This window comes from Lineus longissimus, chromosome 10 (genome assembly GCF_910592395.1).
Source record: "Lineus longissimus chromosome 10, tnLinLong1.2, whole genome shotgun sequence".
NCBI classification, from domain to species: domain Eukaryota; kingdom Metazoa; phylum Nemertea; class Pilidiophora; order Heteronemertea; family Lineidae; genus Lineus; species Lineus longissimus.
The window spans coordinates 15,718,011-15,737,410 of NC_088317.1; the positions used below are offsets into that span (position 1 = coordinate 15,718,011).

Sequence of the window (19,400 nt, forward strand, 5' to 3'; positions counted from 1 at the left end):
ATTGAAGAGGAATGAAGCCAGTGCAACGTGGCTCCAAATTGATCACAAAAGCTTCTGTCTTCCTAAGAGCGTTAATTGATTTCCCTCGCTCTTCCTGTGAATGTATCTAGAGCTTCGCAGACATTGTCATGTATTGAGTTCCGTTTTCTTCTTGTTGCTGGAACAAACGTCAGGGCAAATGTCAAAAAGGGAAAACGGAAGCCTGTTGGCTGATCTCCTTGGAGACAGGGGTATTTTAAAGGCCACCAATACTGAGAGACCAGCCACATGGCCATACAGTGCATCAATGGAGATTAAGCTCTGGAGATCAAGCAAGAAACAAGAGAGGACAGTAGAACATCGAACGCTAAGAAGAAGAAGAACACTGATATAAAACAGTTTCTGAATATTCAACCCAGCCGCTAAAATGAACAGATCGTAATTTGATGCCATTAAACAATTTGAATTTGGATAGAGATTGGTTTAGTGACGCAAATTAATCAAATGGTCGTGGTCCAGAAACATCACCTGTCAGGTTCTTTGGAAGAAACCTCATGAATTGGATGAAAAATTACCTGTTTTCCAAAGGAATGGAAGTGCATACTGTCGTTATGTACCTGGAGTTTGGGGGAGGGGTGGCAGAACTGGTGTTGTAAGAAATAGAAGAATTGTTGTCAATTGACAATAAAGGGTTACAATAGACGGATTATTGTCTGTCAGATGTACCAAAATCATCACTCATCAAACGTGACATAGGTTACTGTAATTGTGAAATATTGTCGATGGATTTAATAATATTAGATTGTGTGCCTGGGCCATCTAATCTGTTCTGACACTCCAATTTAACTCTCATCATCTTGTCATGCAACCTAATTGCTTCACAGAGTGTCATGCAAACTTAATTGCTTCACAGATTTTCAGATTGATTCTCCCGTAGATATTCAATGTGCATGATAGATATTCGTTGGTAAATGTGTTCAATATACATGGTACCAGGTAATGGATTTCGAATGCTTCCTTCCCCAGCACCATCAATCTGCTAATTGGATCGGAACTCGCTCAAAAAATGATTGCTTTAATTTCACCAGAATTAATTGATTTAATCAAAGAAAATTGACTGCAAAAATCAAATGATGTGAAGGAAGCAAGTTGGTAGCAGCCAAACAGCAAAATGAAATGAAATTGTAAAAACACTACAGTTCTGTAATGAAATTTCTAAGATAGCCCTGAAAGGAATGTGTTCTTTGGAGCACAAAACAGTACCCATGCACTCTAATAGATGAAGCTATTCTTCGGCGTTCCTTCGCTGCAAGACTTTCCATTGGAATTCTAAATTGACGAGCAACACCGTGAAATCGCATTGCTTTCTTAACTTATTTCGCAAATTCCATTTCCGACCAGATCAGAATTGGATTATGCATTTAGCGTAGACAAACTGATTTTCATTGCTTACTTGGCAACAATGAGTCCTTTCAAGTTGCTGAGCAGAAGTCTAAATCGAATTCTCCACCGGAAAGAATGGGTTTTCAATCGAGGTGGAACAAGCAAATGAATTCGAAAGATTTCATTAGAATCTGTTGATATCTGTTTGACATGCATTATCAGAGGTTTTATTGAGTCAAACTAGAGACTTCTTAGACTATGTGAATTCTAGCAGCAATAATGCACACAGTAACAGCTCAGATCAAAAGAAACATCCCTTGCTTTGTAGTGTCTGTTGGTATTTGTTCTAAGAGTTCTCCAGTTCTTTCGTCAAAAGTAATCTCCCTCGCTCACCATGACTCTAAATCTGATTTTGCGATAGAAAGAATGGCTTTCCTATAGAACCTGCATTATACAAAAGGAACAAGATGGGATTCTGCAAATCTAAACAGGCTGTATTCATTTGTCTTGCATTATCAGACGTGTTAGAGGTTTTGTGGAGTACACTTGACTGCTGAATTTTACTTGCAGAGATCGTAATGATAAATTTTGACTTTTTTCGGTAAACTCGACATCATACAAATATTTAATAGTTGCCCGATTCAGATTTGAAAAACTTTCAATCTGAACATTTCATTTTAAAATTCGTTATCAAACATTATATTGGTTTCAAGCCATTGCAATGCCAGCAAATCGATATATCTCTCTGAAAAAAAGTTACCGGTTAATAATGGTTTGGGCCATTAAAGTAGAAAATGAAACTTTCATATTGACGTATTATAAATGGATAGCAGTCTCAGTGAATTTCCGAGTGAATTGATGACGCATTTTAAATCCGGAGTTGTTAAATGAGATGGAAATGCTGTGATAACATGGTAGCGTATTATTGAAATGAGTTATTGGAGGGGTCTCTGTCGGGAGGAAATGGAGTTGAGATTTTCGCATGTGTCAAAAAGATATTGAATTTGTGTTCGTAATTTCCATGTGAGTAGATGAAGTTTGAGTGAGTGGATTATAGTTCAGCTCCAACTGTGGGTATACTAGCAAGTATTTATCATGTTTGTTGAGACTCTGGTTCAAGGCATGCAGAGTGCCTTAGTTTTGGTCGCACTTGTCAGAAAGTCACTCACGAACCGCAGAGGATATCAGTCAGAATCTGTGGCAGTCAACGACTGAGTCTAGTTTTTCGGATCTTCCTTCTTGGTTGTGATAGCCAGGACACTGTGTCTCGGCACATTTCAGTTGCAATTCTCAAATTTGGTGTATGATTATCCATGTAAACGTTTGAAATCCTGATGATGCTTGTTCCTGACAACGCTTTTCATGTTGTGATGGCCATAATAAAATAATTGATCTGCCATTCTAGTAAAAAAATTATAGCAGAAACCGTCAGAAAATTAGTTTCTTACCAATGGCTTTGGATGCGTTTCACTGTCATCTTCAGTCAACTTGACATCCAAACTTTAAACTTTAAATTTGTCTATTTTGATTACCAGCCGCACAATATGAATTGGACTGGTGCCATATTATCATCGATCGCCAATATCCGAGCCGTATCAGTGGTTTTGACTTCTGGTATATTCCATGTCAATGATTCTGCTCGAGTGGATTATGATTGAGGAAAGGCTTGACAAAGGAGGGGAACATGGGATGATTAGTTTGCAATATTGATGTGTTTAACTCTTTCAACCCATGACCTGTGCTGATGACATCCACAACCTGAATTTATTCCATAAGTTAGCTATGTAAGGGAAAATATATTTGAAGAAAAGTTGGTCGTATTGTTTACATTGAAAATCTCCCTTCAAAGATTTTCCAAAATATTTCATTGAAGCTTTTAATTTCTTGTAAACTGAACTGCTCAAAGCAACTTCCTTCCAGTTGTAAGTCGACAGCAGAATTCATACATCTTACAACAATAAATTTGGATGTGGTTTCCCTTCTTGGTCATTTGGTTGAATCATTCATGTATCTCTCTACTTAGTGATGTAGAGTCCATCCATTTCTATTCAGCTACCCTCTGCTGCGTTACCCAGGAGATTCCATCCTTGGAAACCTTTGTTATTTATTGCTCCTTCAGACACAAAATCCTCCTGTATATCTTTCTCATGATAGTCAATAATAGTGCAATAATAGTCAAGAGGAGAAATCCTTCGATGAATAATGATGATGATGATGATGATGATGATGATGATGATGATGATGATGATGTCTCCGAGTTGCATTTGATAAAACACCCATTAAATATAAACAAAGCAATCGGGTATTCGGCTGAGCAGTCTGTCATAATCATCTCTTCAAAGGTATCAAGACACAAAATCATCAAGATATATTTCACTCATGTCTCCCAAATTGTGGTTGACAAAACCACCATTGACAAGTGCAAACAGGTATCCGCAATCCATAATCACCTCTTCAAAAGTGTCGAGGCATTCCTGGTTAGTTCGAATATAAAATCATCTTCGTATAATAATCATGTATCTGAGGTGTTTTTTTATACTGTTTGATAAACCTACTATTGACCCAACACAATCGGGTATTCAGCTCTGTTAGCAATCCACCATAATCATCGCACGTCAGGCGCCAAGATGTTCCTTGCTGGGCATTTATGACACAAAATCATTGACATATATTTTAGTCATGTCTCCTAAGTTGCATTTGATAAAACAACCATTGACCAATGCAATTGGGACTTCAACCAAGGAATCCATAAACATCTCTTCAAAGATGTCAAAACATTCCTTCCTGAGCAGTTATTGGGGCAGTAATAACACAAAATCATCGACATATATTTTGCTCATGTCTCCTAAGTTGTGTTTGATAAACACCCATTGACCAATGCCATCAGGAATTCGGCTAAGCAATCCATAATCATCTCTTGAAAGACGTCAAGACATTTCTTTCTTGGCAGTTATAACACAAAATCATCGACACATGTCTCAATCACGTCTCCGCAATTGACCAATGCAGTTGGGAATTCGGCTTAACGTTATTTAATCATCTGCTGAAGAGAGTTGAGACATTCCTTCGTGGGCAGTTTATACACAGAGCCATCTACCTATTCCACTGTGATCATGACTCCAAAAGTTGCCTTTGATAAAACACCCATTGACCAAGTATTTCGGCCAAGCAATCCATAATCATCTCCTGAAAGCGAGGAGACATTCCTTCCTTGGCTCGTGGAATGCGCCAGACATGGTCAATAAGACGGGATGATTCAACAGGGAATTCTCAGGGTAATTTCTGATGGATTTGGCCACCTTATCAGGTCGAGACAAGAGATATATTGGACTTAAAGCCATATTATATGGCCAGTCTGTGGGAATACTAAGGTAGTGTTTCAGAAGATTGTGTTAATGGCACAAGCAGTTTGGCCTAACCCTTTGAGGTTGGGAGAAGGTATGCTGTAGATGTCGATATGCGATTTGCCAGTTTCGTTTAAAATTCAATGCTGAAAAATTTGATTTTTCGGAACATGACGTCATCGCTATTAGAGAAGTTAGTGTCTCCAACCCATTGTATATCCAAATGCCACTTTGGATGGGATTGTAGGACCACAAGCATAATCTTATTTCTTTCTCGTTTCTTGAGAACCGATACGCAAAAAACGTCTTAGATCGGTGAAACTAGATTACAGTGGAACCTCTCTATTAAGGACACTAATTTTGGTCCCAAAATGGTTCCATCGTTTCCATTCAATTTGACCTCTATAATCAGGCAACCTCTCTATGAAGGACAGCACTTGTCAGTCCCGAGGGTGTCCTTAGTAGAGAGATTCTACTGTATATACCAAAGGACCGTACATGTAAGGATTATACCTGGATAGAAGATGCAGAATGAACTCTTAGAGGGCGATGAACCTATGATATTTTCAAAATTCTCCAAGCTAGTTGACGTTCTTGATAATCTAATAAAGGAAAAGCCAGACACCATTGTGTTATCTGGATAATTGTGTTCTTTAGCTGAAGATGGTCCCAAAGGGACCAGTGACCATAATTTAGTCTGGCTCAAAATAAACACAAGGAATTATGTACTATCTGTATTAAAGTATCTGCTAAGGTTATCGTAGTTAAAGGGACTATGTATGGACGAAAAGTTGTCACAAATGGTTTGCCTCGCCACCACCAGGGGTGCCATGGTCTAACCTTTCTTACTTAATTATGCACACGTAAACTGAATATGATGTGTAGTTACACTTCACATGTTACCTTAAAGGTGACATGAATTTAGATCCTGTTGCCACCTGTCAGTGGTGGCTATATACCATCGCAAACCCAGTGTCTTGACATAAGAATCCCTTAAAAAAGTGAGATTTCCCCAAATGGGAGGCCATGTTTTGTCTTCTTACAGATGTCCTGTTCTTTTGCAGTATTTTGTAAGGGAATAGTCCTATCGAGTATCAAGTGTCGATTTTCCAGATGGCCATATAGACAAGAGGTTCAAGTTCCATCGACATCATCAAGACTCCTTGACTCATGTTTTTCTGGCCTTTTTTGCATTTGTTGCTCTTTGGAGAGATTCCTGGATTTGCTTGACTCTTGAGGCTGGTCCTCTTGGTCATGGTGGTGCATGGTTACATCTGCTGTGCGTGGGTGCTAGATTTTTTACACACCACGTCGGCTGGAGTCTTCGGTTGTGAGGCTTTTGGCAGGGATTCCTCTACCCTTAGGCATTGCTGGGAGACTGCCTGTCAGGGGTCTTTGGGCTCCACCTGTCGGCTTTAGATTCTTGTCTGCCAAGGCTAGCAAGAGACTTCAACCTGACAACTCACAAATCTACATGGTAGCCAGTGGCATTGTCAGAACTCTATTATGGAAGTGCCTGAGCTTCTTCAGCTTGAAGTACAGTCCCCACGCTTAGGGTAAAGTCTGTTGCCTGAACACCCGTGGCCAGCTTTACTTCAACTTAGTGTTATGACAAGTCACAATACATGGTACCTACTGGTGTTGTCAGGACACTTTTATAGAAGTGGAGCTACTTCAACTTAAAGTACAGTCCCTACGCTTGGGGTGTTATTGCCTTGACACCCGTGGCCAAGTTTACTTCATCATGTTCAACCCCATGTTATGACAAGTTGCAACACATGGAACCAACTTGTCTTGTCAAGACACTCTTACGGAAGTGACCAAAGGACTTTGCCCTGAAGTAGTCCCAGCACGAAGTGTTACCCAAGTCGTCAGAACACTCATCGCAAAGTTTAACTCAATTTCACTTTAGAGTTATGACACCTCCACACTCTGCCTCAGTTCCTCCTGATGTTGACAGAACGCTCCTCACCCTATCCAAGCAACTAGTAAACGTCCGACACCAACATCAAGTGCTGTTATCTAAGCGACCTAGCTACTTCAATTTTGTGATGCTGACACATCTACCCTTTTTCTTACTACTTGCCTACTCGAGTTGCCGGAACAATCTTACATTTATATGGACCTGTCACTAAACGTTACTATAAGCACCTTTCTCGTACGGAACAAGTTGTCGTTATGTTGACAGACTTCACGGTTCCGGTCTCCATTAGTGCTATCCTTTGAGAACGCCAAGGCAGAAAGTTGGATGGAATATACATAAATATAGTGGTCACAGGATATGGCGGTCGGATAATGCAACATAGATATGGTCTAATGGAAATGCATTGTAATGAGAATTACCTTACAATGCACTGGCAATGCATTAGTGTGCGTCATTTTACATTGGGGGCTGGCCGTTGCATGATGTAATAGCCAAGAACTCAGAACTGCTGGGGCTCTGCGGTAGAACTCTCAAGGACAGCCGACTTTGTTTTCGAAAATGGACTGACTGGTTTAGCTTTCATCTCATAAAATCTGAATGCTGTAGAAGAAGAAGAGTACACAGCCTCTCATCAGGCTGTTAACACCAATATCCTCTCCATAATGTCTTTACATCAACTTGCTCTTTCCGTACTAAGGACTACGAACGCCTCCTCCACACAGGCACCACACCAGCAAATTGCCTTCCCTTCACTGCAACACAAGAACTGAAACGCAAGATCACTATCAGGTGGAACTAGAATGACAAGAGCAGTCTCCTTTTCCAGTCCAGGGTAGAGAAGGATCAAAGCGTTTACTCTAGTAGGTTAGCTGTATCGATAAAACAAAAGTCAAAATGTGTATACAATGGGGACAAGTTCGTCATATCCCGAAGAACTGTTTATTTTGTTCAGACAAAGCAACTTGTATTTCAAGTGAAAATGTCAGTGACATTGTTGAGTCATTTTGGTTTCTTTGGCAAATGTTCTGGCCAGCAGAATAGGTTGATAGGTAGGTTTTGCAACCTTACGAGTGACGCATGACGGAGGTTTGAGGGTCATTGGTGTTGTTGCAGATTCATTTACGCAATGCTTGTAAATCATCTCTTATACGGTGGAACCTCCCTTAGCGGACACCTCTCTATTAAGGACACTAGTTTGGTCCCAAATTGGTTGTTTCCATTCAGTTTGACCTCTCTAATCAGGACACCTCTCTATTAAGGACAGCACTTGCCAGTCCTGAGGGTGTCCTTAATAGAGAGCTTCTACTGTACTTAATTGTACAAGGAATCGTGGAAATTTTTGGAAAATTCGTTGATAAACCACATTCATAAACTTTGTACTTTGTTGTTCATATCTCTTATATAAAGTGCTTCAAAAACCTCGGCAGCATTTTCCACGCTCGATAAAGCCATTTATCTGCTACAACCATGTCAGCCCTGCACAAAATCCTTTACCCTTGAAATGATCCCAGCGGATTTATTCAACGCACGGTTCATTATCGTAGATCATCTCTCTCGGTGCTGTGTACAGTTTCAATATTGGCGTAATTTTGCAATTATGGTTTTCTTCTTGCGGGCCAATGTGCTTGACTGAGGATATTGGTTTTTCGTTGCAATTCATCTTTTCCCTTTTATGGGTAAAGAGATTATGACGTTTTTACGGGCCTCCTGATGCGTCGGAGGAAATTGTTTTCTGAACTGCTGCTAAATTGAACTTTATGTTAATAACATCTAGTCCCACGGTTGAATTATCATGCTAAAGTGAAAACTGCTAAGATATGTTCACTTGAAGCTTTCTTGCTTATCATAATGTGCTCACTTTGGACATGTTGGAGAAATTGATGAAATATTTTCCGTCAAACGTGTGGCTTTTTTTCTGCCTATTCATTGTTTGTTACTGACTCTTTGTTAATTCTTTAAGCATCTCGCACACAAGTAATTTTTGACACCTTGGCCTGCAATAATGATTGCTGCGATGTACGGCAATTAGATATCTTGTCTGTGGGTAAGACCGTTTAGGGCTGGGCTTGATATTGATAGCATGGCAATTTGCCAATTGCTGCGGAAGGCATCTGACTGCAAATGAGTGATTTATTAGCTCAGCTGACAAAGTCAGCGGAGCTAGTAGAATAGCTGTTCAAATGGTGTCCGTCCTGCAATCCATCCATCCATCCATCCATCCATCCATCTAGGGACCCATCTGTGGACAAAATTGGACATTTCTGATTGGGAAGGCCTAGCCACTTCGTTGACGGTGCTAAATTAGGAGTTGCCCAAGGTGAACTCAAAACACGAAAAATCAGCGCGATCCGACCTGTATTAAGAGAATGAGGTCATTTCGCGTTTAGATTTCTTTCCCTTTTTACCTCGGTCCACAGAGCAAATATTGTTTTCAAATGTGGCTGAATATTTTTTAATATTTTTTAATTTTTTAATTTTAATGGAATTAATATAGTTTTCACCGCCAGTTGGCGCTGCAGGCACATTGACTGAATTTTGGCGATTTCAAATTTGGCGGTGGCTCAACTTTTTGCAAGCAGTGCCGCTGATTGGCCGATCGATAGAAGAGATGCCACCATTTAAAAATGGCGGTAGTCGCTGCTTCAATGAAGATGAGTGAACTTTCTCATGTTCAATCGGTTGATACTCTTTTAATCAACATGACCATGTACCTGAAATTTGTTTAGGTACTGAAAAGAGTCTATATAATTCAGATTTATCGATAGTTTTTTATAATATTGCGGAAATTTTGTGCACAAATTAGCGAAAGTTGGTGCTCGTCTCATGTCATTTTAGAGCGAGAAATTTGTTTCCGTCGATCTCTACCACTGAGAAATCGCTTGCATAGCTTCGAATTTTTGTGAAAATAAGTATCTGAACTTGGTTTCAAATAGTCTAGAGAGTTACCTTTGTGGTGATACATATGGTATGTGATAAATATTTGTAGAATTTGTGAAATTCGGTTTTCAAACGTGCCGATGAAGCAAGCGATCTCGCGTGAATTTTGCAAGTCCTGATATGTCGACCGGGTGTCAAAAATCACTCGCCTAAATTCAATTCAAAGATCAAAAATAATATCTGAACTTAGTTTCAAATAGCCTACGCAATTATCATTTCGGTGATATATAATGCATGCATGTAATAATTGATTAATCTGCCTAAAACGCGCAATTAAAACGGTGAAAGATCGTGATAAACACTCTGGTGGCGGTCGCACTAAATAACGACCGGTAGGGCCCGGCGTCTGGCGGAGAAAAAAAGGTAGCGCCCGGAGGTTGAAACGGGATTTTTATGCACTTTTAACTGTATATATATGTTGTTTGGATGTATTTCTAACAGTTCTGTAACTTTGATGACCAGGCTTGCGCCCAAAGTTGGTAAAATTGATGCTTGTTTATGCACTGCGCTAGCGACCGGAGAATTCGCCGTCGGCCATTTTGGCTACGGTCCCTGAGTTGTTGTGGATGGCAATTTTGCAACAAATTTCGCCATTTACGTTTGTTTACAATTATTTTGAAAGTCACATTATGACATCGTAGTATGAATCCCACTGCAGTTTCGTTACGCAGCAATGCTCATGTTTTTGGTTTGCAATCCTGTACTGTCTGTACACTGCGCTGTGCATGGATGTACTGTAGCTGTAAAAAAGACAAAAACCATAGCCTAGCCCTGTAGGACAGGCTTAGAGTATAACTCAACAGGCCCTCATGATTCATTTGATGGACACCTTATTTGATAGTACCTCATCATTAAGTCCACTAGATCCTGTTCTGTCACATGTCGTAGACGATAGACAATTTTCAAAATGTAGTACACCACTCGCTCATCTGTAAGCCCAGCTCTCGGCTCACATCATGTGGGCACGGTTGGCTGTTGAGTGTTATGGTTCAGTCTGTGAGACTAATTTAAAGAGGTTACACTTTTATTTTGAATTGGAAAACAGCCCACAGGACTGACTTTTCACTGAGTAATAAGTGTGCCCTTCGAAGGTTAAGTCTCTTTCTGGATTTGCTTCCATAGATGCCTTGTTCAGGATATCATCTGACCGATGCCTGATCAAGCACAGACTGTATCCGGTGGTGTACATTTCCCCGTCTATGTCACCCTTTTTTATTTAGTCAGTGTTAATTTCTCTTCTCTTTTTTTACAGATCAACTGTTGTTGGTTATTGCAAGAGGAGTCGTTGGCACATTTCAAGTCCAGGAAAGCACTTGCTGTTCCCACATTCAGAGTAAGGTGTGCTTACTCGTTTTACTGCTTTCCATTCCCGGAGAGCGTTATCAAATATCTGCCGCAAGGCAACAAATATCTGCCGCAAGGCGCTTCAAATATCTGCCGAAAGGCATCAAATATCTGCCGCACCAATAAAGTTCATTTTGTTAACCAACTCTTTATCTTCTTTTCTTCACATACAAAAAAGACCGTCCCAAACATTTGGCTGCATCCACTTCATCAATGTCCAGACAACAGTCGGTTCATTTGACCATTGTAAAGCACCAGACCCCACCTCACAAAATACACTGTAATAATTATGTACCTTGTGTCCATGTGCATGTTATTAGTTCCACCTACGCTGCATGAAGACAAGGACTCCACTCTTTGACGTCACCACACAACTCCTTGACGTCATCACACACCCCACTACTGCAACGGCAATAGAAATGACTTTACGTCATAATACCAGGGTGACGTCAACTCAGTACTTCAGCATGCACTGATATAGCAAGAAGGTCTTTCGCATCAGCACTTCTGCGTGCTAGACGTTATAGCTTCACGTTGCCTCATAATAACGGTACCGACACACACTTGGCCCTTGCCTTCACCTATCCATTTCAGCTGAGCGCCAGGCCCTTGGGCCTCTTGTGTTGCATGCTTTCATGATTGCATGTTGCAACAGCAAAAAATCAAAAAATCGCTCATTTGTGGGACATTTTAAAGATTTTTTGGTAAGTTGGAAAGCCGTGAAGATGATCTAAAAAGTTGGATTTGGTATTTGAAGTTTCTTGGATGTGCAAATTTGTGGTGGAATAATCTAATGATCAAACGTCAAAGTTCAGCTGAGCTTGCCCATGGTAATCACATCCGTGACTGGGCAGGGTCATTTCACACTTTCGCCAGCATCCAATTACTCTGTCATTGATAATTATCAGGTCCACATATTGCTCAACGGTTTCACACACAATACTCGGCTGCGATAATCACCTAATCATCACTGCCGTTAATACCTCCACCCCATTTGAGATTTTGCGCCCTTGATCTCAACAAGCCTTCGCTGTTCCAACATTGATTATAAGTCTGACATACTGGCGTAGATTTGGTACCATGGCAACGCTCGGTGCCGGCTCCGATTTCCACCTTTAGAAATCCTATCTTTTTCCCAATAAAGGGACAAAATACAAAGCATTTGATGTAGAACTTGTGATGTGAGCTTGGATTAAAGGAACAATTACAAGTAGTGGCACACGGTGGTGAGAAGGTTTATTATCCTCCTATCTATCTCAATCCCATACCAAAGTTGTTGTAGTTAATGCTACCTTTTAAAAAAAGTGCTGTTCGGAACCTGTGAACATCAACAAACAATTCATCCTAAAAACCTTCATCTTACCATTTTCTCTCTTCTATCTTTTTAGGCACTCTTGAAAGCCCATGATGTTGTTGCACATGAAGTATATATTGAGGATGCGATTTGTGTAACCAATCACGTCATTCCATACCCCACCCCCAACCCCATGTACACATAGAAATGATGCTGTTTCATGGCACCAGATGTCGGACATTATCTTACCATTTTCTCTCTTCTATCTTTTTATATGTGGGCACTTTGGCAAGCCCATAATGTTGTAGCACATGAAGTATATGGCGAAGATGCGATCCGCGTGACACCCGTTCCAGTTGTATCATTCCATACCCCAACCCCATTCCCAAGTATATACATAGAAATGACGCTGTTTCATGACACCAGATGTCGGACATTATTGGTCGTCGCGAGAGCAGACCCTTATTGTCAGGTTCTGTCATTATGTTTGTGGCAGCATGTGCCTAGCAACCATGCCTAGCAACGGGCATTTTACACTAAAAAATATCTTTAAAATCATTTATTTAAAAATTTGGTTCCGAGGAATTGTTTGCAGTACATTCAGCCTCTTTGTCACCAATTTTGAGACAAATCGGAGTAAAAGTGTAGACGCTGAATCGATTTGTTTCAGGTCCGTTTAGCTAAATGGCGAGATTGACTATGAATGAAGATAGTTTTAGCCCTAGGATGCTCGGCAGTTGTTGAATTGAAATGCAAATTGCGTTGCCAGTATTTGTCCTATTGTAATAAAACTTAAGTTTTCATTAAAGTTCGTTATCTTGTTCATTAAGTCCTTCGTCTCATGTAAAATGCGAAATGAATAAAATTATTAATTGGGAGCTCAAAATTGATGAGCGTGTATACGTAGCATGCAGGAATGTTGTGCTGGCCAGCGAGCAGTATGGTGAGTTTCTTCACAAAGCTACGTGTCTTTATCGATGATGTATGAAGAAACTACGAAGACCCAATGTAAGCAGTAATCTAATCTGTAATACTCTCAAATTTCAACGAAATCAATCAAGTATTTGCCGAGAAATTAGAAATTACGCACAACATTACAGGATCGCGTCAGCCATAATAATGACATTAATGTACATGCAAATGAGGACTGTCACTTGCTCGTCAATACCGAGCAGCTAATCACGTGGGCATAATTATGATAATAAGGTACAGCGGTGGAAAAATTCAAATTCAAATTCAAATTCTTTATTACTCTAAAACGCTAAATAGTCTGGTTCTCTGACCTCGATCTCCGGGCTTTTGGTAGGGTTTAGGAACGGGTCAGGTAACAACAACCGTCTACAAATAACACGGCAGAAAAGAGGAGTGTTATTTTTAGATTCAGCCATTGTTGTAATTTCCCGAGCCAATTATCGTTTTACGGTCGAATTGAGCGCTGTATCTGTCCTAGGATTATGCCTATTATTGAACACATCATTCTACACTGTAGAAATACCGGAATTACTCTTAAAATGCGCGATTACGGTTATTTTATGTTTCAGACAAAGGGGTTTCCCCATATAATGACGTCACTTTTAGCGATATTGTCATTTTCGCAAAAGTACGATTTGGGACGCTAAACCTTGACCGATTGCGTTGGTTTTTGCAGGATAGGTTGTTTATAATATTAAAAAAAATTAGGCATAAGAATTTTTGTGGAAATGGTGGTTTAAGCTATTGTTCTATTTATAGATTTTTGTTATTGCCTGACCTACGACAGCGAGAGTGAGGTCAGGAGCCCAGACTATAAAACGCCCACTAGGGGCCAACGGTTACATAAAATAATTACAAAATATACAATATAAAGTTACAGGGTATACAAAATAAGATCACAAATATTTAAAGACAAAAACATAATAATGGAAATCAGGACAATATAGAGTTACGCAGTTTAAAGAACTCGTTGATAATCGCAGCAGAGGGAGGTGAAGGATTTTTCAGAAAAATTGTAGTCAGATCCGACAGAGACAGAAAATGGAGATCACTTTATTACAACTGCAATGAGTTTTGCTGTTTTGACGCATATTTAGGGCACACCGCAAGGAAGTGAAAATCATCCTCAACCTCCCCTGACTTGCAAACCTCACACTTTCTTAGACTACAGTGTCTCCCAGTTTTGATTCTTAGACAATGGGCTTCCAGCATTAATTTTGTGATACAAGCCCTGTGTTTCACTGATTTAATATCATTTAAATATGTTTGAAGTTCAAATGAAAACATAAGATTACTATATACATCAAGTTTTTTATTTGTTGCGATTTCACCAAAAATTTCATGTTGACAAATATCTCTAATCGTTTACTGAGCATTAGAGTATAATATTTTCCAGTTATCCACATTAATATTCATTTGATCAAGCCATAGGTACCCCAACCCGGAGGAATTAAGAACAACATTTCCAAACTTTGGGGACGTTCTGGCATCAACGCGACGACCCATATTCGCCTATAGGCTTGTCTTACCATCTTATCTCTCTATCTTTTTACATGTAGGCACTTTGGCAAGCCCATGATAATGTAGCTCATGAAGTATATGGCAAGGATGGGATTTGCGTGACACCCATTCCAGTTGTATCATTCCATACCCCAACCCCATTCCCAAGTATATACATAGAAATGAGCAGGTTTCATGGCACCAAATGTCGGACATTATCTTACCATTTTCTCTCTTCTATCTTTCTAGGCACTTTTGCAAGCCCATGATGTTGTAGCACATGAAGTATATAGCGAAGATGCGATCCGCGTGACACCCCCGCCGGTCACGTCGTTCCTTAACGGTGAAGCTGAACCAGATAGTCCGAATGGTGACCTAGATATGGAGAACGTCACACGAGTACGACTGGTTCAGTTTCAGAAGAACACAGAGGAGCCTATGGTGAGTGTGTCACTGCTGTTTTGGTCTTGTGCCTATTATCATTTTTGCACCAGAGGGAGGAAGCCATTGAGGGCCAAACTAAACCGGCAGCAAACAAAAGACTGTGTGGTGCGTGTTTGCATTGCTGCTGTTTTGGTGTGCTGCCAATGATTATTATCACACCAGTCAGAGGAAGGCCCATAACAAACCAGCAGCAAACACTAGACTGTTTGGTGGCCGCCTACCTTGTGATATCTATTTTGAAGACAACCCTGTTTAACATAGTTATCTGGCACTTGTGTCTTTTGACTGTTTGATGACACAAGAGGATATATGAAATTCGCACAATCCTGGAAAGTTTAACCAGAGTCACGATACTTAACTTTCTCCATTCATGTTCCAGGGCATCACTCTGAAAGTGAATGATGAAGGGAAATGTATAGTAGCCCGTATAATGCATGGAGGAATGATCCACAGGCAGGGTAAGTGTAGCATTGAGACTCTGAGTTCCTGTTGGGGTAAGGTATGAAATTCGTACCGAGCCTTGTTCTCGAACCTCAAGTGGTGACACTATGTCACATTCAACAAATTGGAGCAGGACTGATCTGGAAGGAGATTTTGAGCAGTGGATCACCTACAACTTGTCCTTCTCCAACCAGAGGTATAAGTGAATCTAAGTGAAATGGTAAATTGGTGTATATCCATCCCCTACAGCTGGCAGTCATGTTAATGCACACTGAGGCTATAATGGTACCACCTAACCTTACCAGTTCAGGCAAGGCCTGGTTGTCCATGGATGTTAAATTGTCATGTAGGTTTGTTCAAAGTCTGTAATACTAGCTCTTTGAACAGTTCAAAGGTTATCCATTATAGCACAAATAGACAGTGTTTCTACTTGATGCGTGGAGAAATTGGTTGTCCACCCAAACTGATATCACATTTGAGGCCAGTAGCTCCCCTAAAATCCTTCTTTGCTGTCCCTTTTCTTATCGCCTGAATCCTCTTCCAGGTACCCTACATGTTGGTGATGAAATTCGTGAGATTAACGGTGTCAGTGTCCTCGGACAGACAGTCGAAGCTTTACAGAGGATGCTGGTAAATTATTTCTTTCATTCTAACATTTTAGCTTAGTTCGGCACCGTTGTACAATCCTTAATACAAGTTTCTTGGACGATTCTTAGTTAAAATCTGAACTAAGAATCTTAGATAAGATCTGAACTAAGAATCTTAGTTAAGATCTGAATTAAGAATCTTAAGGCTTGTACCTAAGGCTTGTACTCGTACATGTACACAGAACTGAATATACTAAGAATCTTATGTAAATCTTTTGGGGCTTTTTGACATGGATTTCTGCTATTTACTACTGCGGCTTTACAAATCCATGAACTTGAAGTTTGCTTAGTAATGGTAACTGACTCTTGACCAACATTCTAAAGAGTTTGATGCTATTAAATAATCTGTTGGTGGCAAAATAAACTGGTGAAGCTCCTTCTTGACATAGGCCAGTTGTGATGATAATAGAAGTTTGCAGAGGACACAACTGTCTGTTAAGGATAAACTCATGCATGAATTCTAAATTTTCCATTTGTCTTCGTGTACTTATTTGGTGGAGGGAACTTCCTTTCAGCTTCGCATGCAACTTCATTGTTGCATTGTGTTATGGAACTTCATTGTTGCATTGTGTTGTGCAACTTCATTGTTGCATTATGTTATGCAACTTCATTGTTGCATTGTGTTATGCAACTTTATTGTTGCATTGTGTTATGCAACTTCATTGTTGCATTGTGTTATGCAACTTCATTGTTGCATTGTGTTATGCAACTTCATTGCATTGTGTTGTGCAACTTCATTGTTGCATTGTATTATGCAACTTCATTGTTGCATTGTTATGGAACTTCATTGTTGCATTGTGTTGTGCAACTTCATTGTTGCATTGTGTTATGCAACTTCATTGTTGTATTGTTGTTTCAACAAAGTTTAAACTGGCAGGGTGAGTGCCAAACTGAAACTAGTGCCTGGTTATCACCATCACATGAAGTTCTGTCCATAAGTAACCTTGCTTGCCGCGCCAACATTGTGCCACATTATATTATAGAACCTGCAATCGCGCTTAGAGTTCATTGCTGTCCCGAAATATAGGAATGTGATATAAAATGCAAGTCCAGGGTACTTGAAATTTGTCTCACCACGAAGCTCTCAGTTGAGGTATCACATATGCAAATGTGGTTAATTATGAACTGTACTGTACATACCAAGCACATTCTCAACTTGTCAATGTGCATGTCACGATTTACATTCTATGGGATGATATCATATACGCGCGACAAAGATTACTTTTGACCGGTACAGTTTATTAACTTAACAGGTACATTATGCCAAGGTTGGTCAATCTATTTAAAAGTTTTGGGCAGCGGGACGTAGGGAATGTTTTTTAAGTCGCTGAAATCATTATCATCATGCGTATCTCCACTTAAAATGTTCCGTCACCAAAAGGGCTGAAGTCAGTTTGGGAAACTTGGAATTTAACTGCAAAGTCAAATTTTAACGTTTTCCGAACTGAATTAGGAGGTACACAGTGATCTTATCGAGAGTGACCATCAATCTGCATTGCGTAGTCGAATCGGTAAAAGATTAATAAAATAACAACAAGATGAATGAAATATTGTCATTCTCAGTTTCATCATTCATGCAAACAGCCTGGTGCAGACAGGCAATCATGTCTGGTGCGACCTTTATTCTTTTTGAGGCAACATTCTATGGCGATTTTCATCGCAATGATTGCCACTCTCACTCCGTTGCCTGTGTGCCATTCCATTGAGCCATTCTCTTGCAGATTTTTGCATGCATGGTAAATTGTTCTTTGTCATTCCCGACATGTTTATTTCAGAAATACACCACGGATGATGTATGTATATTCTCTATATAAGATTTCCGGGGTGGTGATTCACGAACAGAATACGCATTGTAAGAAATTCCCCTTTGTGCTGCTTCAGCAGAACAATGGAATTGGTCCATGTTTACTCTGGTGATAGGGGTACCAGGTAAGTCACCTCACCCCTGTCATGCAAATGAGCATAGACCAGGAGACCATTGTGTTTTCCCCTGAAGCAGAGCAAAGCGGAACTTCTTACAATCGGTACTCTGTCACATGAAACACCACTCTAATTTCAGTTCTCGCACAAAAAGTTTGATTTTTCTTTGGCCACATGAAAAATTTTTTATTTGATATTGAAAATGTCAAAAAAATTGTCTTGAATGAGCTGGGGACATAGGTAATCCTAAATTTGTGGTTTTCAAAAAAAAGGCAGGCTTAAAGCTTCTTAAAATGCGAGATCTTGTCTTCAGGTCTTAGCTGGGTCATTGTCGCCTTGTGTGCCCGTAAGCGAACAACTGAAATTATTGCGACCTGGGATCACGATCGCATGCGACAAAAATTGCTTGTTTGCAGTGGACATTGCAGGTGCCTGCAAAGAAAAATCAGTGATCGCAGGTCCAAGCGACGAGAGATCTTTCAGTCGCATACAGCAGTGACAAAAATTGCTTGTTTGCATTGCGCTTTAATACTGTACCATCTGCGAATCTGGGTGACTGCCGCTTTTGTGTACTCTTGGACAAGGCACTTGTCTGAGTTAATTTTGAATCAGGGGATTGATGGAGCATGTAGGGAAATCTGCTTGCTGCGAAAGTCTGTGTATCCATGCCAAAACAAATTTAAGGGCTTTTTGGTTATTAAGTTGCTCACTATTGTATCCAATGATTTAAGGGTTGGAATGCTCTTCAAGAACACAGTTTATCACAAAAGTTTGAAATATATCAAAACACTCTACAAACTTTTTTTTGGAAGTACAAACTTTGCAAGTATCACATGTGATGAATTATTTACCACAATATTGCAATAGAATGAACATTTTCTATTTCATTTTGAATTTTTTTTGTCGTAATTTTTTCGTCGAAAACACATGTCAACTAAGCGAGTATTGGTGTATTTCTGGAATATTGTTGTTTTCCCAATTTCCCATGTTTTCCACGCTATCGCCATATTATTAAAGGAGTAGTAGTGATACTTACTGTTGGGAGAGCATATTGTATAGTACATAGCGCCTGTGTAGCACTTCAGATATCCATCAAAAACTGTACACAAACAGTTGGCAGAGCCTATGTACACGTCCATTTTCATGTATATCTCATTTCTTCCCTGTCAACTGGAATTCTGTACTCTGTAAAATTTTGTCAACTCAACAGAAAATTACACAACTCCTCCTTTAAAACTGACTGTTTGTCCCAAGAAATATCGAAAGCATAT

At 39.9% G+C, this 19,400-nt stretch overlaps 1 protein-coding gene across 10 annotated transcripts in view; it reads left to right on the forward strand.

The window, feature by feature from the left end:
- The window catches only part of LOC135494917 (peripheral plasma membrane protein CASK-like), a 399,974-nt gene that overhangs the window by 353,613 nt on the left and 26,961 nt on the right, over positions 1 to 19,400 (forward strand). For 7 of the 10 annotated variants that reach the window (XM_064783248.1, XM_064783249.1, XM_064783243.1 and 4 more), the window contains 4 exons: positions 14,927 to 15,118; positions 15,501 to 15,579; positions 16,107 to 16,192; positions 17,985 to 18,002. In XM_064783248.1, coding sequence (XP_064639318.1) covers positions 14,927 to 15,118; positions 15,501 to 15,579; positions 16,107 to 16,192; positions 17,985 to 18,002 — 375 coding nt within the window. The remainder of the gene's footprint in view (positions 1 to 14,926; positions 15,119 to 15,500; positions 15,580 to 16,106; positions 16,193 to 17,984; positions 18,003 to 19,400) is intronic. The other 3 variants (XM_064783251.1, XM_064783253.1, XM_064783250.1) reach the window with 1 other exon arrangement.